Source organism: Pleurodeles waltl, chromosome 8 (genome assembly GCF_031143425.1).
Source record: "Pleurodeles waltl isolate 20211129_DDA chromosome 8, aPleWal1.hap1.20221129, whole genome shotgun sequence".
Classification (NCBI taxonomy): domain Eukaryota; kingdom Metazoa; phylum Chordata; class Amphibia; order Caudata; family Salamandridae; genus Pleurodeles; species Pleurodeles waltl.
Window position 1 is genome coordinate 807,154,655 of NC_090447.1, and position 26,577 is coordinate 807,181,231.

General features: G+C 41.7%; 1 protein-coding gene across 1 annotated transcript in view; it reads left to right on the forward strand.

The window, feature by feature from the left end:
* NALCN (sodium leak channel, non-selective) overlaps positions 1-26,577 on the forward strand; it is a 2,264,872-nt gene that overhangs the window by 2,074,785 nt on the left and 163,510 nt on the right. Inside the window, exons 28-29 of the mRNA XM_069205064.1 lie at positions 7,027-7,147; positions 7,227-7,325. Coding sequence (XP_069061165.1) covers positions 7,027-7,147; positions 7,227-7,325 — 220 coding nt within the window. The remainder of the gene's footprint in view (positions 1-7,026; positions 7,148-7,226; positions 7,326-26,577) is intronic.

Genomic DNA, 26,577 nt, shown 5'->3' on the forward strand with positions numbered 1-26,577 from the left:
GAATGTAAAAAAGCGTTCCAGAATACAGAAACGCAGACCAAGGATAGTGAACACAAATCATATGGCGAATTCCTGGTCGCTCCAGGCATAATTTTTAAATATTAATGCACAAGGACATGAACCAGTGAGGCAAAGGGTGATGAGGTAGGGACATGGATGAGGGTAAACAAATGATAGAAGTAAAGTGAGGAAGGTAAATGAAAAATTGGGGACTATGAAAGCATGACTGAGGTCAGGGTGAGGAGAGAAGGAGAAGAGAAGGGAAGGTTGGAGTTGAACCGAGAATGAGTTTGAGGACTAGGTGTGGTTATGGTAATGTTGGGAGTGAGAAGGATATAAGATTGAGCTGATGCTTAATTAGGTTGAATTGAGATGGTGTTGATGTTCAAGAGAGACCAAGTGAGGCTGAGCTGAAGACATGCCTGATTGGGGTGAGGCTAAGTTAATGTTGAGGTTAAGTTGCAGTAAGGGTGAAGAGGTTGAAGTGAGGTTTAGCTGAAGGTGAAGTTCGAGCTGGTATTAAGTTGAGGTCAATATGGGGTGAAGCTGAGTGTTATATGAGGTTAAAATGAGGGCAGGTGAGGATGAAACTGATGTAAGGTTGGGATGAGGCTGGGTTTGGGATAATTTGGAATGATGTAAGGAGAGGTTGAAATTAAGGTGAGTGAGATAATGTTGAAGAAAGATAATGTGAAAGGTAAGGTTAAAGCTGAGGAGAGGTGAGGTGAGATAGGATCAGGTTGAAGTGAGGTGAGATTGAAGCTTAGTGTGATTTTATGTTGAGGTGAGGTTTGTATGATACTGATAGGAGGTTGCAGTGCTTTGAAGGAGGTTGTGATGGAAGTAAAGGGAGAGAGAAATGAGGGCTAGGTGACATTGAGATTAAGGTGAGATTAAGGTGCACTAAAATGAGGAGAAGTTGCAGTGAGGTTGAGTTTAGGTTGATACTGAGGTTGAGGCGAGGTGGATTGAGATGATAGTGAGCCTGTAAATAAGTGAGATTAAGATTCAGGAGAAGTACAGTTGCAATAGGGTTGAGGTGAGGTTGAATTTATGGAAAAGGTAAGGTGGAGCTGAGGATAAAGTGGAAGTGGTGGATGTGAGATTGAAGTGGAGGAGAAGCTGAGGTCGGAGCTAAGGTTTAGTTGAGGTAAGTTTAAAGTTGAGGTTGAGATGAAGTTGAAATAAGGTTCTGGTTGGGGCTGGCAAAGAGTTGAAGTTGAGTGCAGGGTTAAATTAAGGATGAAATGAAGTTGAAGTGAGATGGATGTTATGTTATGTTGGGTTGGAGTGACAGTGACAGTGAGATGAAGATGATGTGATGTGAGGTTGAGGTTTGTGAAAGTAAAGTTAAGGTTGATGTGTGGTGAGCTGAAGTTTAGTTTGGGATTTGATATATTTGAATGGAGCTGAGTGAGTTTGAGGTGTGGTTGAAGGGAGATTCAGGTTTGTAAGGTTGAAGCAAGAAATAGGTAATGGTGAGGTTGATCTGAGGTAGAGGAGGAAAAAGCACGCTGTAAAAGTGCCTCCTAGAAGTATTAATAAACAACACCATCCAAGCTCTTATACAGTGACGATCACACCTCTCTTCACTGCATCCACAGTTTCTGTATATGTTTCATTTTAAAGCCTCAGTCTAAGACATGCTATTCATGATTGCATGTTCACTGAACGTAATCAGTATTGCTCTGGGTTATGTTATTGGGAAATAATACTCACAAACCACAGTGGCGTGGTTTCTGACAAAAACAAAAGGAGGACTAGAATGGAAAAATCACTCATGTTTGCTTGTAAACATAGGGGCCATCTTCAATTATAATTTGGGTCAGCAAGTGCCAGATTCAAGAACCTTAGAGCTGTTTCTGGGAAGAATTTGCAGGTTCAGTATTTCAAAATGAACCTGACATACAAAAAGTAGAAGTTAAACACTCTCTGGGTTTAAGGGCATGGAGAATCACATCCGGCTGGGCATGCCTGACAACAAACATTGAAGAATGTTTACATTGAGAATGAAAACAATGGCTTCACCCATTGTCGCTGGATTCAAACAGGGAAACATACTGATTTGAGTATAACATGAATAGTTGTGCAAAGTTACACTAATGTGTACTTCAACCCGCATGCAAAGCAAGCAAAGCACTCCTTGGCAGAGCAGAGCAAAGACATGTGAAGCTTCCTATAACTTCCTCTCGTAAATATTATTTCTTCTAATGCCACAATTGGACTTAGCCTTTTCTGCAGGGTCATCCCATGCACTTTGACTTCTCTCTCCTGCTTTCTGAACACAAGTTTGTTGGCTTTTAAGACTATGTGTACTTTACCACTAATGAGTGCCACAGTGCGTGTGCTCTCTCCTCTAAACATGGTAGAATTGGCTTATACCCAATTGGCATATTTAATTTAATTGTAAATCCTCAATACCCAGGGCCTATAAACTCAATGCTACTAGTGCACTGCAGTACCTATTGTGCCACCCACTTAAGTAGCCCTCTTAAATATGTCTCAGGTCTGCCACTGCAGACTGTGTGTGAAGTTTGAACTTCAGTTTCGACCTGGCAAAATAAACCTTTTGCCAGGCCTAAACCCTTTTTTAACATATCTGTCACCTCAGGGTAGGACCTAAACAGCCCATAGGGCAGGGTGCAGTGTATTAAAAAATGTGGGCATGTACCTTTAAGTTTTACATGAAAAAAATCTTAAATACGTTTTTCACCACTGCAAGGCCTGCCTCTCCCATAGGATGACATTGAGACACCTAATTACAATTAAAAAGTAGTAACTTTCAATTGGGAGCAAGAAGAAATGTCAAGCTTGGTGCCTAAAGAACTGTAATTTAGAGCCCTCTTTAATGGTAAAATCGGATTTTAAGCCACAATTCTGAAAATGCCACTTTTAGAAACTTAAAAGAACAGATAATGGATGGAATGCTGAACAATGCAAACATTTACCTCCCCCAGTCACAAAGATTAGGATTTAATCCATCTTTTTTTTGCCCACCACACCACCCCAGTTTGGACCCAGCCATATGCAAATCAGCCTTGACCCTGCTCCCTGTTGGAACAGTCCTGCCCAAACTGGACTGGAAACAAGCATCCTGGGACCAGTTTTGGGGTATCACCTCTAATCAGTCAGCTAACTTGAATCCAGTGGTTTAGTGAGCACAGGACCCACGTCTTAGCATACCCTTCCAACCTAGGGAACAAAAGCAAAAAGAACCGATGGTGGAAGGAATGCTGAACAATACAAACATTCACCTCCGGTCATAAAGATCTGAGTTTAATCCATTGTTTTTTGCACACCACGTCACCCCAGTTTGGACCCAGTCACATGCAAATCAATCTTGACCCTGCTCCCTATGGGAACAGTCCAGCCCGAACTGCCAAGCCTGGTCCTCCCTGGATCAGAAACAAACATCCTGGGATCGGTTTTGAGGTATCACCCCTTATCAGCCAGCCTAGCTTGAATCCAGTGGTGCAGTGAGCACGGGACCCATGTCTGGGTTGGCATTTCCTTGTCTTAACCATCTGGTGCCTGCAGCCTGTATCCTGAATCACATGACTACATTTAACTGGCAGATGGTCTCTGTATTGCTCCCAGACTTTGACACAAAGGGGGACTAGATGTTGGAAGGACGGGCCATCTCTGACTTGATGGGGGGAGGTGTCACCTACCACACTTGCACATCACAAAGGCTCTGTCACAACCTCACAAACGGTTTGGCATTACTCTTGTATGCCCCTGACAAACTGGGGCCAAGTCAGGAAGGCAGGAAAGTACAAAGACCTGTGTGGGTGGAAACCTCCAGAACCTTCCCCTACTTCAAAGCTGGCATCAAATATAAATATTGGACCCAACTCTCCAGTGCACCTCTGGTCCTGCGGAAGAATCAGAGGGACTGCTGTGGTGTTATGCTGCAAGAAGGACTGTTACTGTTACTGTTGCTGTTACTGTTACTGCTACTCTGCTGCCCAGCTACCTGCTGCCTGAGTGAGAATTGGACTTGTATCTTGAACCCATACCATCTGAGTGACTTCAAGGGCTAGTTGGCTGGTCTCCTAGTCAGAGCCTCATGGATGGAAAAGACCCCAGTCACCTTGAACACCACACTGGAACTCAGTCTTCTGTAAGTCTTGGCCCCCTAAGTGGTGCCACCCAAGCCCTGGACCCTTGGAAGTGGGCCTGAAGGTGCTCTGGCAGCCCAGCTGTGGACTTTTGGGCAGAACCAACGTAGTGCAATGCAACTTTCCACAGCCCCGTATTAGAAACACTGCTGTGTAAAGCATCTCGGACACAGAACCTTGCATCGATGCCCGCAGCTCATCAGAGCTGCTGCTGAACATCATATCACAGATGAAGGACTTCCCATCCCCAGAGTCCATTGATTGGGTCTTTGAAAACAACTTAGGACCTCACATCACAGCCCACAGCTTCTGAATCGCTGCTGCACAACCCATCCTCATTGCAGGATATCGCAATTTTTGTGCAGCTGGCCTAATTTGGTCCCTGTATCGGGCCCGTGCTCTATCACGCTTGGCCTTAAATTATGACTTTGTTCTGGTCTGGCACAACAAGATAACCATAGTTCACACTTTGTGCTTCTAAGCACTGTTCTCTCTTAAATCTATAAAATTCCATATCTCCGGTTCTACTTATTGGATTTTTGATGTTTTGGTCTCAAATAATTTATTCCATTGTACTCTAGGCTTCTAAATTGGCTTAGGATTTTTCTTGGTTGGTGTTTTCACTTTATTACTGTTTGATTTGCAGCATAAATATTGTACACATTGTTTTTATGTTAAACCTGAATGCTCTATGCCAAGCCACCAGAGGGTTAGCAACAAGTTAATTTGGGGTTGCTTATTACTTTCCCATAACAGAAATTGTGGTTGCTGTTTAAGTGTGGTTTCACTTCCCTCAACCAGGAACCCAATATCCTACACCCCTGCAGTCGTTTTCCCTAACGTGGTACTACTGTACCAAAACAAGATTAATGCAATTTCATACCAGGTGATAGCAATATTTTAAATATGTTTATTTGAGTTTTTGGTTGAGTGCTGCATAGCACCTTGTAGCAGCCTTGGAGTGCTTTGGAACTGGGTTATTTGTAGGCAGGCAATAATTAGGACTATGCAGTCCAAGTGAACATGAATGCTGCCGTTGGTGAAGCAGTCTATTGGTAAGTCCAGACCTACTTATGTGTAGTTGGAATGATTGAGTGATAATAGAACTGTGGCATGGGAGAAACCAGAGTCGTAGCCCTTAGCCTGGAATGGTGGTGACAGATCTTAAGCATCTGAATAAGCACTACTAGTCAATGAGCCCCTGCTTGCAAATAAGAATGCTGAACATGAATCTAGCCTAAACACTGACGGTCAGACATAAATATATCGGCTGTGTCCTACAATAACATCTGAATTGTCTATACCTGATTTCAAGCTGAATTATTTTTGTGTCAGAATTCTCTAGGCAAAGGTCAGTAACACCATATAGATGCATACTAGCCGCACTTTTTTAGATCTGAGTTTTAGCAGCACATTGGTCAACAATATACACAGAGTGGGCTTTTTTGTCCCCCACTTTCTTGAGTCATCCTATTGATGCCATTTGTTGACATTTTGTTATTCATATCTTGCATCAGCCTACAGGAGATTATGGGGCATATATAGGATTCCCTAGCACATCCTTGCACCACATTAGTGTCATTTTTTAATGCTAATGTGGCTCAACGAGTCCAAATTCACTGCGGTCAATTTACAAAGTGGCACAATGCATTCATTGCTCCACTTTGTAAACCCTTGTGCCACATTATGCCTGTGGCAGGTATGATGTATGCAAGGGGGGTGAAAAAATGGTGCAAAGAAATCTAAGAGATTTCTTTGTGTCATTTTGATCAGCATTTTTAACGCCTAAGAGCAGGCGTTAAAATGAGGCTCCCATTGCTTTCAATCGGCCTCTGGGAGCTTTGCAGGATTCAATCCAAAATGTTGATGCTGGTTCCCTAACTGCCGTCAGGTTGTGCCGTATGTTAAATACGGCACACACTTGGTGGCTTTAAGGGGGTGCTAAGGGGCACAAAGAAAGTGGCGCTGCACTAGGTGCAGTTTCACTTTTCCTAAATATGCCCCTAAATATCTAACCTAATGATTTTGGCTCTTTGGGAGTAATCTCCCCTCTCCGCTTCAGTGTTTGCATTGAACTGCATGATGGACTAATTCATAACTACAATCCTCCCTGTCCACTACTCCTGGCTCCCTCCCATGTATCTCCCTCTAATGTGTTAACACGTCTACTTTAGAGCATTAAACTCAGACCTATTAGCTTTCCCAGTGCATGTTTACACTATTGTTAACTGATGTCCTAAGTTCACTGAAGGGATGGGTCCAGAATGTATGGGTTTATTATTACGATTTTGATCAGTGATTACTTAAACAATCTATTTAAAGCTTTTTTTAAATAAAATCCGACCCAGCATATTTACTGGATCAAATAAGGTTTTCATGGGTTTATCCAGCAGGGATCACTGACTGGGAAGCACCATGGGCCACTATATATGTTTTATTATGAATTTATAGAGTTGGCTAGTCTGTAAGGAAAGCTTCGTTCAATTAGACTTACTAAAGTCTTCTCTGATAAAAGGGGTGGGGGGAGGGGGCAGGGTTCGTTGCCTGTTCAGTAGTGACATGTTGGTTTTCCGTAATTATGGTCGAAATATGCTGCATCCCTGCCACACCTCCAAACAGCACAACTCAGAAACAGGGAGCAGTGGTTGCTTCTCTCTAATTCTGAGCTGTGCTCTAGACAGATCATGAATTATACCCGGGAATTTTCAAGTGTACGAGCTTTAGACGGTGTAAGGCATTAACGCTAGGCGCAAAGCAACGCTGTTTAAAAGTGCACACATTGATGATACGACTCAGTTATAGAAAAAAGGCTTGAAAAATGGTCATTTGTGTTACAAACATAATGCACCCTAATTTCTAATCTATTTGATTTCTCTTTTTGTCTCTCTCTCTTTGTCAATTTAAGGGCGAATCCTCGAAACTTTAATTTTGATAATGTAGGAAACGCCATGCTAGCCCTCTTCGAGGTTCTCTCCCTTAAAGGGTGGGTGGAAGTCCGAGATGTGATCATTCATCGAGTGGGTCCAGTAAGTAAGCACTTCCTCCTATTCTTATGCACATTCCTACTTTAGTGTCCCTCCTCACATCTTTTTTGTGTTTATGCAGATTCATGGCATCTACATCCACGTCTTCGTATTTCTTGGCTGCATGATTGGACTGACCCTTTTTGTTGGCGTGGTTATTGCAAATTTCAATGAAAACAAGGTACACGTGTTTTCAAAATAGTATTTCATGTACGTTTGTGACTATTACAATATTAAAAAGGGTAACCCTATTTAACTTGCGTCCTGTTTGTTTATAGGCAAGCCACTATTATTTACGATGGATTCATGTTCAACCACAATTTCACAATGTTTAGATCTGGCGTGACGAGGGATTTGACTGCATAACCTGGTGATCGATTGTTTACAAAAATCAATCATTTTTTCGGTGCTGCTGACTTATTTTTAAATATTTTATTCAGAACTCAAAATGGCAACCAGATATTTTCGACAATACCAATGCTTGTTTTGACAGTGCATTTGTCTAGCGCAGTCATAATTAAAACGACATATTTATATATTTGTATATAGCACTTTATACCACACTTTTTGTTTCCAAGTGCTGTAACATATTTTACAGTACAATAATGCTGAGTTAAAGAATTGAGTAAGATGAAATGCTAAGTCTGCCTCATTGGAGTTTGTAATTGTGTCCTTCAGAGCACTGTGGATGTCAGGGGTGAGCGTTACATTACTGAGCCTTCTTGCCAGCCTTGGTATTCCTTCTTTCATGGACTGTTCTCCCGAGGCCAAGGTCCATCATGGAAGCCTCACATTACAACAAATCACTTTCTCTCTTTTTGAGAAGCATTGTCTGCCCACTACTCACAGAAGTCAAGAGTATTTTAATCCCCACAGACATGACAATAACAATTGTATTAGATGTACAGTGAGTATAAATCCAGGATTATGCTTGCTTTGGATATTATCTAAACTAGGGACCACTTGGAAATTGGTTCAAGGTAATGTAGAAACAGTTCCAATGGCAAGACAAAACGTTTCAGGAGTGTTTGTAAAATCAGTGGCTAATGCATTTTCCTGATTACCCATCTGAGTAAAATCACTTAAAATGATGGCCTTGAAGAACAATTTTTTAGTGATTTCAATAACCTTAGCCAAGCATTCATGTTTAGAGAATGAATGCCAAGAATTCACAGTGAAAATTAGCACAAAAATTAGAGAAATCTGATCGCAAGAAGCCGAGAAATCTGGATATAGATTGTCCCCGATTATTTTAGTCAATGGTGAACTGTTCTTTAAAAATCATATCCGCTTTTTTACCCTGTTGGTCACTTCAACCCCATTGAAAGATGTTGAGCTCCTCAGACATTACAGTAAGTATATTGAGTCCCTCCAAATATTGAAGCCATGTTTCAGTGCCAAAGATTGTATTGCATCTGTTTTCTACTAAATGATTGAAAACTCCCCAAAGATGCCCAGTAGGAAAGAACGTGATCAACAAACTGCTGGAAAGATTACTTATCTTCTTGCCTACACGAATTATAGAGGAAGGTTCTTCAGAACTATTGAGACTCTGTTAATTGATGGTGCAAATCCCTGCCTGCTACGCAGGTAAAAAAGACACTCAGCTACTCCCAAATAATTAGGAAATATCTGTTCTTCTTGATGCAAGTAAGAAGCAAACTTATTGAGCTTAAGAGGACGGCCCACTAAAGGACAACTTTAGTAGGCCTGAGATCACATGAATCGAGGACAGCATTCCTCACTTGCAGCACAGACGGATATGGCATTTCTGCACTGTTGGCACAGCCTGTGTGAAATTAGGTTTTTGGTTGGAAAGCCTACTCAAGCAACAGCCACAATTCTTGTCAGGGTGAACCACAAAAAATCACTAAATTCACCTGTCCTTATCCCTGTGGGTCGCTTGGCACAAATGCAGTCAGGCATACCTTAGCATCAATGTGCAAAGTATTTTTGCAGCACAAAAACAGCAATAAAGTGAAAACACAACACAAGAAAAATACCATACCAGAAAAATAGAGTGACATTTTATAAATTATTTGCACCAAAACTAAAAAATCCAATCAGTAGAACAGGAGATATGTAATTTCAAAGATTTAAGGTAAGTATAGTTCCTAAAATCACAAAGTGCCACTCACAGTTTTCTAGTTGTGTGAGACTGGATGAAAGTTACAAGTTCAGGCTGACCCTGTTGGAGCCCAGGCCAGATATATGGATTGTTGAAAAAGTTACCTTCCAAAGTCCAGTGCAAAGAGTTCTGTTCTCCGTGGAGAGGCCGCGAGGAGCAAAGAGAGTGTTGTGGATGGTCGTCGGTGTAGGGCGAAGAGCAGGGCTGGAGTCATGGAGGGTTGTTGCTGTAATGGGAAGATCCTGTCAGACGTCGCAGATGGTCATTGCTGGAGCTTCTCCTTCGTGGTCACCACGGGCTGTCGATGATGTAGCACAAAGTCCAAATCTCACATTACCAGTTATCGCTGGCATTTGTTGTAGCGTGAAGAGTCAGGTTCATAGGAGCTTCACATTGCCAGTCGATGAGGATGGCAAGATCTTGGTGCAAAGAGGCGCATTCCCACCACAAAGAGCCCAAAACTTCACAATTTCTCCTTTTCCTCTAGAAAGAGATCAAATGGTACCACACCAAGGATCCAGGGCCTGGGAGACACCTCTTGGGGATCAGGAACTCACTCCACCATTCGCCAGCATGGATCGGGCAGGTCCACCTGCAGGTCTAGGCAGGTACAACACAGCAGGTCAGCTGGACAGTTAGAGAGAGGCCTCTGGAACTTGTTGTGTTCCTATAGCTCGGAACAGAAGGTCAGTCAGCTGACCCTTGGAGTCACTTTAGCCTGGGCCGAAGAATGCATGTCCAGTCTTCATTCTCAGATAGCACAGCTGGCTTCGAGCAGCAGTGCAGTCCTTCTTCTGTAGTATCCACAGGTCCAAAAGTGTTCTTTATAGTGGGTCTGATGGTCCCCTTTTTAGGGTCGAGCCTGCGTTGCATGCGCTCGTGCATGCGTATCTCAGTGAGACGCTTTAGTTATTAGAAAAGGGCTCGGAGCCCTGTCGACATCACGTCAGTGTGTTTGATTGGTTGGTGGGCTTGCCTAGTAAAATCTGCTTGCTTTCATTAGTGGAAGGCATGCACACGTCATGCCTTTTCCGGTGGTTAGCCCTCCTCGAGCGCAGCGACCAAGTACAGAAAACATGCGAGGCTCGCTGTTTTCTGTCGGATCGTGGACTACGTTCTCTCTATTTTCCTAGCGCGATTTTGCTTGGCAGAAGTCGAGCGCTTTACACAGTTAATTTCACTTTTTCGGGTTACCTACATAAAAGCACTTTTGGCGATAGATGAAAAGTCGGGTTAGGAGTTTACAACGCGATCAGCTCTAACATGAGCAAACGCGAGACCTGTTGCATTGCAAATGCTTGTTATACCTGGTGCCCACTTTGAAGGGGAAGAAACTTCGGGAGTCTTCCCCTACAGAAGTGTCTGACATTTCCTAACTCCCTGCCCTGGTCCCAGTCTGTCTGCAGGCACAACAGGATAGTTTGAAGTCCTTTGTGTGTGAGCTGAGGCTATGTTTTTGAAGTTCATGTGAGACAGATGACTGCACTGCCACTCTAATCAAGTCAGGATGGACGATCCTGCCAACAACCAGACCCTGTATTGTGTGTCTGACTCGGAGCAATACACAAAGGCAGACTGCCAACTACACATAGTCATGTCACCCAGGAAACAGGCTGAAGACACTAACCAAATGGTTAGGGCAAGAAAATCTCAACCTTCTAAAAGTAGCAATTTTAGAACTGTAACTTAAAATCTGATTTTATCATTATAGACCATTTTAAATTACAATTTCTCAAGACACCGAACATGAAATTCTGACCTGCTCCCAAACAAAATGTATCACTTATTAAAGGTAATAAGGTAACCTAATATGACCTTGTGGGAAGCGAAAGCGTTACAGTAGTGAACAACAGATTTGAGAGTTTTTTATTTCCAGGACATGTAAAACTTACAAGTGCATCTTCAACTATCTAAACACAACACAACCCACACTGCCCTATGAGCTGTTTAGGACATATCCTAGGAGTGCTTATAAGTGTTAAAAAGCAAGGTTGAGGCCTGCCAAAGGTTTATTTTGCCAGGTCAAAATGACAGCTTAAAACCGCACACAGAGGCTGCACTGGCAGGCTTGGGACAGGTTTGGAAGGGCTACTTAAGCATGTGGCTCAATAAGTGCTGTAGGCCCACTAGTAGGATTTAATTTACCAGCCCTGGGTATGTGGTATACCACTTTACTAGAAACGTACAAATAAAATAAATATGTCATTTGGATGTATGCCTATTTTACCATATTTACAGGAGTGAGCACAAGCACTTTAGCAATGAATAGCAAAGGTAAAGTGGGCAGCGTGCTAGAGGCAACAAAAATGAATTCAGCAAAACAGGAGTGACGGCGAAAAAGTCAGGGGGACACCACACAAAGGACACCAGGTCTAACATGGCCATGCTGAGCCTGACAGAACATTACAGTCAAGTGGCTATACAAAAGGCTCTATACTGGGGACTGAGCAACATCCGTCAGGCTCACATTGGGGATGTTAAATTACATTTTTGAGAAGAGTAACCCATTCAAGGTAGTTGACAGAAACAGTATTAAACTTTACAAGTGCTTGACTTAGCGGCAGAGAACTTAGCCTTAATAATTATATCATGAATAAAATGGAAAGCACTTTTAAAAACAAAACTCTCAAACCACAGTGGTTGCTCAGTGAATTAGGAGGTCAAGAAAAGAGGGAGCTTGGCAGACGTGCATGGAGCATAATGTTAGTAATTCTGCTAAAATACCATTAGAACTAGGTTCAATCCAAGGTTTTCTCACTTCTGTGTAAATGCCAAAATCCTCCATCAGAAAAAGATGCTTATACACATTGACATGCTCTTACAGAATGATATACTGAATAAATCTGAACTAATGATAATGGTTAATATACACTGAACAATGTCATGAAAAGTCATAAAATTGACTTTAAATATATATATTATGAATTGCAGCATAGCTAGCGAAATGCTTGATTGAGTAACGTAATAAATATGAATTTTCATGAGGACATAATCAGTTTCATTGCACCATAATATGTAAAATATATGGGCCCGTATTTATATTTTTTGACGCTAAACTGCGCTAACGCAGTTTAGCGTCAAAAAGTTTAGCGCCGGCTAATGCCATTCTGAAGCGCCATGCGGGCGCCGTATTTATTGAATGGCCTTAGCCGGCGCTAGCAGACCGGCGCTGCCTGGTGTTCGTGGAAAAAAAACACGTACACCAGGCAGCGCCGGCGTTGGGGAAAATGGCGTTAGGGCGTCTTAAAAATGGTGCAAGTCAGGTTGACGCTAAATAATCGCCTCCACCCGATTTGCGCCATTTTTAACGACGCCCAGACGCCATTTACATGACTCCTGTCTTAGTAAAGACAGGAGTCATGCCCCCTTGCCCAATGGCCATGCCCAGGGGACTTATGTCCCCTGGGCATGGTCATTGGGCATTGAGGCATGTAGGGGGGCACAAATCAGGCTCCCCTATGCCAAAAAAAAATATAAAAAAAATAAAAATGTATACTTACCTGAACTTACCTGAATGTCCCTGGGATGGGTCCCTCCATCCTTGGGTGTCCTCCTGGGGTGGGCAAGGGTGGCAGGGGGGGTCCCTGGGGGCATGGGAGGGCAGCTGTGGGCTCATTTTGAGCCCACAGGTCCCTTAACGCCTGCCCTGACCCAGGCGTTAAAAAGAGGCGCAAATGCGGGGTTTTTTGCCCCGCCTACTCCCGGGCGTGATTTTTGCCCGGGAGTATAAATACGACGCATTTGTGTCGCAGTCATTTTTTTGGACGGGAACGCCTTCCTTGCATCTCATTAACGCAAGGAAGGCGTTCACGCAAAAAAATGACGCTCTTTCCTCATACTTTGGCGCTAGACGCGTCTAACGCCAAAGTATAAATATGGCGTTAGTTTTGCGCCAAATTTGCGTCGAAAAAAACGACGCTAATTCGGCGCAAACGGAGTATAAATATGCCCCATAGTTTTTTTTTTTTTCTTTTTTTTTTTTTAAATTATATTTTATTAACTTTTATTATCTTACATCCGTTTACTCTCTCATTGCAACATTTTGTATTCATTGTACATTTCTCTCAGATAGTTTGTATTTACAATTCGTACTGCTTTTAATTCTCTACTCAGATCCTGAACCTCGTATGTTTCCTTAATGCTTTCATCAATCCCTGACTCTGGTGTGATTATCATATTTACATTTTGCATTACATTACTCGCCGGCCTGTGTTGCCTTTTGGGATCCCGTAAGTCAGTGGTCAACTTAGTTCTGTTCTGACCCATAACTTGGATGAGATACTAACAATAAGGGAGAGAGAGTGAAAATGTAAAAAGGAGAGCAACGGAGTTGAGAGGGCAAAAGAACAAAAATTAAGGTAAATAGACCAACGAGCTAATGGTCAACATAGCGGCATTGTGTGGGTGGGACTTATTACTGATACCATAAGAAGGCACAGGAACATAGGAGCATGAGAGGGAGGGCCAAGCCCCGGGCGCCCCAGCGTGCAGATTTGTTAATCTTGGTAAGCCAGCAATCAGTACATTCCACCCATTTTTATACATTGTTATCGCTAATTTTAAATAATTGGTGAAACTTACGTTGTTATGTCAAAGCCCATTTACTATAATTCAACCAATGGAATTGCAATTATTACATTCATAATTGTACACTATAGATATTTCAAGAAGGTTCATAGCCGTATGATGCCAGATTGACACGCCATTGCTAGAAGATAGTTAATTTAAAACCAAATAGTTGCAGGATGCGCATACTGTTCGGTCAAATTTAGTAAAGAATAATATTCCATTATTTGAAAGTGTTCAGGTCATTGTTAACTGTATCACAACAATTGATCTATTTACAATCCATATTGTTTAGTATCAACTGAAGCTACCCACCTTTAGGGTGTTTTTCAGCACTTTCTATAACTCGCCAGCAATTGTCATTCTCAGTGTGATCGGATGCTAGAAAATGGCAGACCGAAGGTGCTGTAGACACCTTACATATAATCCTGCTTCTAAGTTGGCTCAGCCTTGTCTTTAAGTGATCTAAACTACCTCTACTAACCCACTGGGAAGCCCAGTAGCATGGACTTCATTACAGGATATGCAATTAGAAAAATCTCAATGTATGTCTAATGTTACTATGCACAGATTTGTTTTTTAAATGTTAAAGGGCAGGGAGCACAATTGCCATACTTATAGTCTCCTACAGTTTTAGTATGCCGTTAAGGATCAGTATTTGATGGTTTTCTGGCCTCCGTATGCTTGTATGAACAATATGGACCCTTAAATTGTGGCCTGTTTTAAAGGCAAACATTGGTGTGTTCATCAAATGGTCTCTTGACTTGAGAATTCAACAATGATTTCAAGAAATGTATTGGAAAGTGATCAAAACACTGTTACTGATATCATTCGTATAGTATTCCTCTCTGCGGTAGAGGTGTACGTGAATTGAAGTCTTATAAGGGCAATACTATGCTTGTCACCCCTTGCTAAAAGCTTTTGACTCAAAGCTGCGGGCTTCGCTAAAGAAGTCACTTTCTGAAGCAGTTTCTGTGGATATGGAGTAAGTGTCCAAATGCCAAACCATCTATCAAAAATGTAAGGTGGTTACTTGTACACTGTTGTAAAATATTAATCTCTGTAAGTTTATGAAATAATGAAGGTACTAAATGTACCTTTTGAAAGTTTTATAGTAAGGACTAAAAACCCAATTGATGTCTTTGTTGGACCTGTCCTTTTTCAAAGGGTCGTCACAGATGTTTGCATTCTGTTGAAGCAACCGTTTTCCTGGCATTAGAACTGTGCATTTTTCCCAGCTACCCAGTAGTAAAGTTCTTGTGTTCTCTTCTTAAAACATGGTGCAATTGCAGTACACCTAATTGATACTTTTAATTTACTTGTAAGTCCCTTGAATATGGTACTACCTGTACTTTGGCATAGTAAATTAAATGCTGCTACTGGACTGCAATACCAAAGTAGACTTTTAAAACTCATCTCAGGCCTGCCACTGCAGCCTGTAGTGCAGTTTTAATCTGCCATTTCGACCTGGCAAAGTAAACCTTTCAACTGCCTAGACCTTCCTTTTTAAGGCGTAGGTCATCCCTTAAGTAGGCCTTAAGTGCTTATGGGGTAGGGTGCATTTAAAAAGTATAACGTGAGATTAAGGTTTACATGTCCTGGCAGTGATATGTAAAAGTCTTTTTTCACTGTTGTAAGGCCTCCCTTTGACTAACACTGAGTTACCTCATTCAATTTAACGAGTGCTAACTTTGGATTGGGAGCAGATAGAAATATGCTGTTTACGCTCAAATTAATTATAATTTAAAATCCTCTTTAATGATAAAGTCAGATTCTAAGTACCAATATCGAAAATGCCACTTTTAGATAGTTGGCATTTTCTTGTCCCAAACATTAGTGCATTCTGCCAGTGGCCTGGTTCCCATGACAGTTAATGACTCAGCTGTTAGGGTTTGTGTGCTTCCTGTGAGTAACACAAAGGGGGCATAGGTGTGGACTAGATGGGCATCTTTGGGAAGGGTCTGCACCCAGCCCCATTCACACTTCAAAGAGTTTTGCCTCCGGCACACACAGAGGAACCTGACACCAGGCCTGCCCTTTCATTTGTCACCCAGACAGTTTGGAGCTTTGACAGTGAAAGGGAAAGAACTTTCCAGAACCATATGTGAGGATAAGACAGGAAGTCCACCACACACAGGCTGGCTCCAGATATAAAAAATGGACCTCCAGAGTGACTCCAAGGGTCAGTTGGCTGACCTCCTGTGTGATCTATATGGACACAACAAGTTTCAGAGGGCTCCCTGCAACTGCACAGCTGACCTGCTGCATTGGACCTGAAACCAGACATGCCTGAGGCGTGCTCCAGGCCTCTGCCTGGAGTGAGTCCTTATCCCCTAGAGGTGCCTCCTAGGTCCTGGGCCCATGGTTTGCATCAGGGTGTGCTCCTCCTACCTAACTATGTGTTCCATCAATCTGACGCAGCTCCTCGCTGCTCCTGATTGGTTACATCATCAGAACCGATGCAGTGCAACAAACTTGATGCAGGACCTCACATCCCAGCCCTTACAACTCCTAATCGGATCCGACACATTCCGATGCAACTCGACACAGGACTTTGCATGTCGCAGCACCGCGCAGCTCCTGATCAGAACTGACACCAAGCAACTCAAAGCTGTGCATCAATTACATAAGGTACAAAATCTCTGCTGGACTAACCTGGTCCCTGTACCCAGTGCACAACCCAGCATGGTTGGCCTGAATTTGTGACTGTGTACCAGTCCAGAGTGACCTGATCGCCACAGTTGATGCTTTGTGCTTTCAACACAATTTTACTAAAAACTATAAAAGTCAATATCTATAGATCCTTGATTGGAATTTTGACATTCTGTATCATTTTATTTACTAAAATGCACTCTATTTTGCTTAATTGTTTTGTGATTTTCTTGCATTGTTTTTGCACTGTATTACTGTTTAGGTGCTGCATAAATGCTTTGCACATTGTCTCTAAGTTAAGCCTGATTGTTTTGTGCCAAGCTACCAGAAAGTTATAAGGACAGATTAATTTAGTGGCTTCTTGTGGTTCACCCTGACAAGGATTGTGGTTTTTGCCTGAAAGAGTTTCCACCCCTTTCAACCAATAATCAAATTTCTTGTGGTCTTGTGATAAGCATACGCAAATTGAAATTCGGATGTTTGGAAATCAACCACCAAAAGATTAATTTACCTCCCTCATCTCATGAATATATTATCAATAAATGTATTTTACAGCTACAACGCTACAGTCCTTCACATTCAGTCGGCAAATTTGTGATCAAAGCATGCTCCCAGAGATGTGCCTTACATTCTAAAAAATATTTGCCTCCAAATTCAAAGTAGACCTTGAAGAGTGCTTTATGTAATAGTGACATAATAAAATCATTAAGCACTGATAAAGGAGACAGGTGGCCATTTAAAATATTCTAAATAACCCTATGTTTACGACATCACCTCTGTCTTGCTGCATTACTTGAAGTTTCAGCTACATAATAGTTTAAAAAACAGATGAATGCATTTTCTGAGTGACTCCAACATTGAGATGATAGGTCTCCGTGGTGGAGTAGTAAGGTTTTATAGTTAAATATAAATAACTGGTATATGGGAACATTTTTATATTGAAATTCATATTGGCTCAAAATTCATCTGTCACTGCCTTAGTTATTTCTTTTTATCTCTTTTTGTATTTCAGTAGAAGAACTGCAATTCAAGCACCTGTAATAATCACTCCTAGTCAGTTGTCTTAAGATCTCAATCTTGTAATCAGAGTATTTTTGAAGACAATACCACTCTTTTTGTTTGTAGGTTTCATTACAATAGGTGAATTGTACTTAACCTCATTGAATACCAGTTGCTCCTGTAATGTTGTAGGGCACAAATTGTTTTGCAGTTTTAAGTGTGGAGGATTTCTTAAGTATCAGAATTTCTAAAGCCAGTAGTTTAGTTGGCATGGTATTATAAGGGCATTGAAAGGCATGAAAGATTAAGTCCTCTGACACGTATTTTAATATTATGGAGATTCTCAGGGAAAAACACTTTAAAATAATTTAAGTAGTTCCAGTTAAAGATTAAAACAATGTGTCCTTTCTATATGAACAAAGGATATTCCCTTAAACGAGAGCACAATTTCAACTGGGGTTAAGACATGACTGGAAAGATTTAAACTAGGGATGGTGGTTTTGCCTTCCCCCATTGTTAGGGACCCACCTATTAAATTTGCTTCTGATCTGCTGTTCTCTTGGTGGGAAGTTGTACTATTGGACCATTCCTCTTTCCTTCCCACTACCTTGGTTCTTTAGAAGACAGGGTTGTAGTTTTTCCAGTAAGAGGTCAGTGCTGGGGCCTTTAAACTTATCAGAATCTTCAGTAGAGTTTTCAGACAATTCTGAACTTGTATTTCTTATGTCTTCTGGGCTAGCCAGGTGTGTATGTTTGCTGTTAGGTGTGAAATTCATTCAACTAATAAGGAAAAGTGGATCATTTCTTGTAGTTCTTAATATTTTTATCTCTTTCTGAATGTTATTGATTTTTGTGTTCTGCTCAATCGCATACAATTCGCAAACAGTTGTTTATAATTTCCCTATGCCAGTTTGGCATCTGGAATTGGATCTGATTCAATAATCACATTCTCTAGTTCTGCTACTGCCAGTAATTCTCACTTGCAATATTCTAAGGCTCTGTCTATTCCTAGAGCTAACCAAAGTCTGAAACGAATGGTTGGTGTATGACTTAAGCCTTGTAGAAATTTAGAATAATTTGAGAACCAGTGCATTCATAAACTGCACACCAAGCAAATCGAAGCTGGGTTTAAGGTGCTCAGTCGTAATTTGAACAGGTAACACTGCATAAATGGATTTTTGCAACATTTTTCACATTGCAGTTCACTACTAACTCATAAAGATGCAGAGGGTGCAAATAATGATGGATCCCTAATTTGCTCCTTATAGCCCTAATACATGTAGAATAGGTTTGAGAGAAAATGTAATTGCATATGCCCTCTCAGCCCATTGCAGTTGTGCAACCATATATAGGATAAAACAGGGGCTGCCTGGTAGACCTTCAAGAAGATGGGGCATTTAAAACAATCAAGAAACAGGGGTTCACAGTGGTATTCTTTATTTACAATACCTGATTGAGCATCTTTTTGAGGCAAGATGGCAGCATGATGAATTTGCGCTCTGTTCAGAAGTGCTGTCTCACTGCAGTGACATTCCCAGGTCATTAATGTTCTCTCTGGTCTAGCCTTGGTCACCTCACACCCCTGAGAGCCAGCCTCATCTCTTGCGGAAGGGCTCACCAGGGTATATCATGTCTGACAAAGTGGATTGACATCTGCAGAAAATACCTCCTGCCCTCTCTGTGCTGCTACTAAATAGTTCTAAACTGCATGCCAGTGGCAGACATCAACTGTGGTGGGCTAGTGGGGAGAGCTCAACTGCACAGAGAGTGTGCCACAGGAAGCCAATTACACTCCCCTCCCTGAAGGACACAGCCTGGGATGTCAGTAAACTGGGTCCCTCAAAGGTGAGAAGAATCTCAGACTTTCTTGCAACACTAACCACTGCATCTGCTTCAGGATCAGGGCATCGAGGGCAGGTGAAGCCGCATCAGGCTCTCCATTGCAGGGGGCTCAGCAAGCTTCAACCACAGCTGTAGCAAATCCAACAAATACAGGAGATGCTACTGTATAGAAACATGTGGACTGGAAGAGCCCCCGGGTGAGCGATCAGGTTTTAGTTAAAGATCCAGTTCATGACATAGCAAGCACAGCCTACATTGGAGTTACCTTGTCGAAGAATAGTGGTGCCCACCCTGATCTTTCTGCAGAAGTATCTAGTAGGTTTATTGTGAATTGACTGCAGGTTGCTAATCATCACACACTATGCAACAGATAAGTATTGTCTTCTTCTCTGGAAATTACTGATCCCCTCAATTAAATTAACACATTAATGGGTATGTCCAGTAAGCAACATGATAGGAATAATATGTATGGGGGTCTAGAAAATGGTGTTGATCTTTAAGGACTAGGGTATCATCCTTCTCAACTGTGATTACCTGTGGCAGCCAAACTGTGGCTACAAAGATGAGATCCAATAACTCTTATACATTTTTCAATTACTGCAATTTGGGGGTGCAAGAAGGGTGCAATGGACGAGAATGTATCTGATACTACAATTTTTTAGGCTACAGTGATATTTATTAATTTAATGGGTTAGACCCTGACATTGATTCTGCCACCGACTGAGGGAGCACATTTCAGCAGGACGAAGGAGAGCTTAGAATCCAAAAAAGCTTACTGAGAGTAGACGATGAGGACGATGACAATGAAAAGCTACAGTGGGATTTGTCCACCACATGACCTTCGAAAAGATACAATGTTACATTCAAGAGTCTCACTTAATGCTACCTAGAATGATCCCTGAGTAAAGGAAAGAAAGGACCAAGGGAGGGGCCCAACTTTGCCCTCTGTTTACAATCTGCCAGATCTGCATAGTGATGAGTAGAGGAAAGATTCGGCCACTTTCAAAACATCCCATCTAAACACTAAGGAAAATTTCTATACAACATAAAGTTGCTATAGTTAAGGTAACAGAGGTTAAAAGATGAGCCTTACAATTAGAGGATTCCATTCAAGCACTAGAACACCACCTCAGGCCAATGATATGATGTTTATTTATGGACCTTCAATGGAAAATGGAAGATTTAGAAAATTGCATGCGCTGCAATAATCTCCAGACCCTAGGTATTCCCGAGGCTGTGGAGGGTGTGATTGTCACTAATTTGGTGTGCATTTACTCCAACAAGCATGCTCCAGTTTATGTGATTGGGACACGAACTGCCATTTACAGAGGGCTCATCAATTCCCATTTACAGGATCTGGCACCCCTTACAAAGGTTACGGAATGATTTACAACAACATGCCACTTATCATAAAATAAAACTAAGAATTCCACCCAATGTTGATATGAGTTTGATGCAGATTTTTACAGGGCAGAACAAGGAGTTAACAACTTGCCCCATTTATCAAATGTTGTATATAACTATCCATAGGCTTTTATTTATGTAATATATGTTGTACTTTTGTCTTTAGTTGTGAAATCACTTTCACAAACATGACGCTGATCTCACCTTGTGGAACACTCTTCGATAAAATGTTGTCTTAGAATTCTTAAAAATAGTTTTGTTTTTTGCTAAGAGGTGTGTTGTTAGCCACAACATGGCATGACCTGTCTAAGGGGGAGTCTTTGAACCCTTATGAAAAAAATTGGTTTTCTAAATATTTATTTTGGTGTTAATACATCTTCCTTACAGAATGATTCTGAAATGTTATGTATTTGTATACCTAGTAGCATCCCTATACTAGATAATAAAAGATGGACTTTTAATATGTTCCTGCTTACAGGTGAGAAGTATAAAACATACATGTTCTATAGGAGAAGTGTGGCTCAATGGTTAGAGCGGCAGACCCTGAAGCAGAGATCTGGCTCAAGACCAGGGTTCAAGTCCTGCTTCGGCAGGTCTTGGGCTCAATTCCCCTTGACCAGATAATTCTCGCCTCGGTGCCTAATCTAATTCATGGGTCCCACTCTGCAACTCTGGGCAATAGCTTGCTTAATCTCCACAAAGGCCCCAACAGCGCTTGGATGCCTGGCTTCACCCTGGGGGTGCTCAGGAGTGGGCGCCTCACAGGGAAAAGCCAGGAGGGGTTCCATAGCGGTATGAGTACAGTGCCTTGAGACCCTAACGGGTGAGTAGTGCGCTATACAAGTGCTAATTTACATTTAACATTCTCCACATTTTATTCTAGAAAATTCTGGCCCCTAGACCGCTCCCATGGCTTGGGATGCAAATGAAAGCAGTGGCCTAGAGGCCACTTTCAGCTTTATTATGCGAATAGATAAAGAAGCTATAGCCTATCTTCCCTTTTACACTTTTTCAAAACATATTTTATTGTTTCTATTACCATAAGCCAACCACAGGTTACGTATCATCAATATGAAAGGGTATATTGTACATTGAGATAATCTTCAGGGTCATACAGTTAACAGAGGGAAATAAACCCTCATCAAACTGAGACATAGGTGATCAAGAAAAATAGAAATTCCCAAAGTACAATGTTATCCATATTTAGCTGAGGATAAACAACTAACTAGATACAACAGCAGAGAAGTGGGGGTGGTTCAGGGACAGGATAGTGTGGAGGGAGGGATGATGGGTCAGAACCAGCAGATAACTTGTGCAGAAGGGGTTAGGTATGAGGTGAAGTACCTTTTTGCACTTAGTGAGTTGCATGGGTTGGGTCTGATCAGTCAGTCCAATAACAGGAGCTCATTGGGGGAGGCAAAGAAAGGAACCTCAGGTGGAGGATAATGAGGGGGGCACCTGGTCAATGCCCAGGAAACCTGACAGCAGGTCATTCCAGAGTGGGGGCTGTGGGGTGGCAGTGGAGGCCTCTAGAATCTTCCCCATTTAATGCTGTCACCTCAGACACCGCCCAATGCACCACAGTGCCCCTCCAGCCTTTGCTGCTAGTGGAGTCATGCTCCTCCAGTGCATAGTCCTCATACCTCAGATCTCTAAACAGTTGACAATCTTGTTGCTAATAATCAAATATTAACATTTGCTCTGATTCAGTCCCAATGTGCAGTCCCTTATAGTAGTTATTATTATAAATGTACATGGAGTGCAGAATTATTAGGCAAATGAGTATTTTGACCACATCATCCTCTTTATGCATGTTGTCTTACTCCAAGCTGTATAGGCTCGAAAGCCTACTACCAATTAAGCATATTAGGTGATGTGAATCTCTGTAATGAGAAGGGGTGTGGTCTAATGACATCAACACCCTATATCAGGTGTGCATAATTATTAGGCAACTTCCTTTCCTTTGGCAAAATGGGTCAAAAGAAGGACTTGACAGGCTCAGAAAAGTCAAAAATAGTGAGATATCTTGCAGAGGGATGCAGCACTCTTAAAATTGCAAAGCTTCTGAAGCGTGATCATCGAACAATCAAGCGTTTCATTCAAAATAGTCAACAGGGTCGCAAGAAGCGTGTGGAAAAACCAAGGCGCAAAATAACTGCCCATGAACTGAGAAAAGTCAAGCGTGCAGCTGCCACGATGCCACTTGCCACCAGTTTGGCCATATTTCAGAGCTGCAACATCACTGGAGTGCCCAAAAGCACAAGGTGTGCAATACTCAGAGACATGGCCAAGGTAAGAAAGGCTGAAAGACGACCACCACTGAACAAGACACACAAGCTGAAACGTCAAGACTGGGCCAAGAAATATCTCAAGACTGATTTTTCTAAGGTTTTATGGACTGATGAAATGAGAGTGAGTCTTGATGGGCCAGATGGATGGGCCCGTGGCTGGATTGGTAAAGGGCAGAGAGCTCCAGTCCGACTCAGACGCCAGCAAGGTGGAGGTGGAGTACTGGTTTGGGCTGGTATCATCAAAGATGAGCTTGTGGGGCCTTTTCGGGTTGAGGATGGAGTCAAGCTCAACTCCCAGTCCTACTGCCAGTTCCTGGAAGACACCTTCTTCAAGCAGTGGTACAGGAAGAAGTCTGCATCCTTCAAGAAAAACATGATTTTCATGCAGGACAATGCTCCATCACACGCGTCCAAGTACTCCACAGCGTGGCTGGCAAGAAAGGGTATAAAAGAAGGAAATCTAATGACATGGCCTCCTTGTTCACCTGATCTGAACCCCATTGAGCACCTGTGGTCCATCATCAAATGTGAGATTTACAAGGAGGGAAAACAGTACACCTCTCTGAACAGTGTCTGGGAGGCTTTGGTTGCTGCTGCACGCAATGTTGATGGTGAACAGATCAAAACACTGACAGAATCCATGGATGGCAGGCTTTTGAGTGTCCTTGCAAAGAAAGGTGGCTATATTGGTCACTGATTTGTTTTTGTTTTGTTTTTGAATGTCAGAAATGTATATTTGTGAATGTTGAGATGTTATATTGGTTTCACTGGTAATAATAAATAATTGAAATGGGTATATATTTTTTTTTGTTAAGTTGCCTAATAATTATGCACAGTAATAGTCACCTGCACACACAGATATCCCCCTAACATAGCTAAAACTAAAAACAAACTAAAAACTACTTCCAAAAATATTCAGCTTTGATATTAATGAGTTTTTTGGGTTCATTGAGAACATGGGTGTTGTTCAATAATAAAATTAATCCTCAAAAATACAACTTGCCTAATAATTCTGCACTCCCTGTATATGGAGAATGGACATTTTTTCGTATCCAAATACAAAAGTCTCTTCTGTCTTCCACCTATTCAATTTATTGAATTATTTTTGAATAATACTGAAGCAAGTGCATACCAATTGCTTAGTCAGAACCAGCCTGACAATTCATGTGCTTTGGCTTTGATGAGTTTCTTTAAAACTGGCCAACAACATATCATTGTTGGGCACATAAAATACTGAATTAAATCTTCCAAATGTTTAATCAGCATATCCTATCGGCATATTCATCAGTTTAAAATGATTCAAGGTGTGTACTATACAAACAACAAACTTTTTCATTGAGGATGTCGAAAGATTTCAGATTGCTTTAGTTGTAAAACCTCTGTGACATATAACATTATCACGTGAATTAAGCTCCAGTCCTACTGGGAAGCAGTTTTCAACGAAATAGTTCAATTAGGTGGGCTTCGGATGAAACTCATACCCAGCATAACGATGTTGAGATTGTCTCTGGGGAGTACATTGACATTTTTAGTCTTTTGATATTGTTATACCACTTTCGCATGAAACAAAAAAATGGATTGATAAATAATTATTGTTGCTTAGCAGTTTGCAACAGAAATCAATGCGGTGTTTAAAAAACAAATAGCGACTGTTCCATCAGGGTGATCAGTAATGGTTTTATTTTGACAGTTGAAAGTGTTAAGATTTGTTTTTAGTAGTAAGCATTTTCACAGAAAAATAATACAAGCCTGCACCCCCATTCATACCACAATTGTAGGCTTTTCTTCCAAACCATAAGCTACCATCTTGTTTCATTGTTGCATGGACCTGCACTAACACATAAACTAGCTACAGCTGGGGTTAGAATTAACTCAGCACCAGCTGTATTATGAAGAATTACCTGACCAGGTGGTAGAGCCAGCATCCCCGGTGTCTAATTCAAGGTAAGGGTAATAGAGATAAGACTGGGATAAAACTGACGTTTTGGAATGAGCAACAGAGGGAGTGCACATCTGGCAAAAGAAATATCAGTTACAAAAACAGCTTTTGAAAAAGGGAAGATGAATTTTAGGTTCTATTCTAGTTCTTTAAAATTGCCTTCCTAACAAATATTGAGCCACAACAAGAACTAGAGTGTGTATTATGGAGGAATGTGCCCCCATTCTGTACTCCAGTGACATTATGAAAAAATAAGTCAAAAAGCATTTAGATCAGTTTCGAGGTCAGAGACTCTTTCTCAAGTTATATTGTCATGAAAATGACATTCACTAGGAATCCATTATTTTTTAAACAAATATTCTAAAAAAACATATTTTACTACAGTGCTTTTAAAACGAAACTTTACAATGTATTCACATACCTATACCTCTCTCAACTGTACTGATACGTACAAGGATACAATGTCTTTTAAATAAAGATTCCTCAGAGAGAGATAATTCCTCCTCCTCCATACTTTACATTCCGAGCACATGAAATCCCTTACACCAGCAGTGTCCTGGTAATGTGGTGCTTATTTGATAATGGTCAGAAACTTCCATTTACCTGACTTACATCAATCCGGCCATTACCTCTGTGTTCTACGTTCCTTGTACAAGTCACTAGTCATGAAGTAAGCTACCTCAAGACTGGAAAAATACTGTGAACAAAGTCAAACCCATGCCCACTGGGTGCGCTAAAAGAATGGCCATTTGCAGCATTCTCCTGTGTTGTAAACGTAGTTTTGCGTAAAAAAGTTTACCGCTGGCCTGTGTCACTCCTGAGCGCCAGGTGGGTGCCATATTTATGGAATGCCACAAGCCAGCACAACGCTTGGACTAGTTTCTAAAAAAAGATGCTAGACAAGTGGGGGTAACAGTATTGGAAAAGGAGGTTGTGCGTCAGAAAATGAAGCTAGGATGGTTAGAGGCAAAAGAAATGCCACTAACCAGCCTTCCGTCATTTTCTGACGCACAACCACCCAAAAAATGACTTGTGTCTTATCAAAGACAGGAGTCATGCCAACCACCCCAATGGCCAGCCCAGGGGACCAGTATCCCCTGGGCAAGGCCATTCTACCCAGTCCCAGACAGGGGGCCCCATTTTAAGGGCCCCCAAGTGCAAAAAAAAAACTACTTACCTGACCATACCTGGGATGGGGTCCCCCATCTTGTGGTGTCCCTCTGGTGTGGGTGGGGGTGTTCCTGGGGCTTGGGGTGGGCATCTGTCGGCCCATTCAATGATGTTTCACCATGGAAATGGGTCCACAGGTCACTTAATGCCTGGTGAAACTAAGGCATTAAATAATGGCACTAAGCAGGCTTAGCACCATTATTTGGCTTCCCAAATGTGTTGTTTTTGCACAGGAATATAACTATGGCGCTAGGAGGGTTAGCGCCATTTTTAGGACGGGAACGCCTACATTGCATCTCATTGTCGCAAGGAGGTATAGTGCATCCTAAAAATTTTGCTAACTCCAATAATTTATGCTAGATGGGCCTAGCATAAAAAAATAAATATGAAGTTAAGTTTGCTCCCTATTTACGTCACAAAAAAGTATGCACATGCTGCGCAA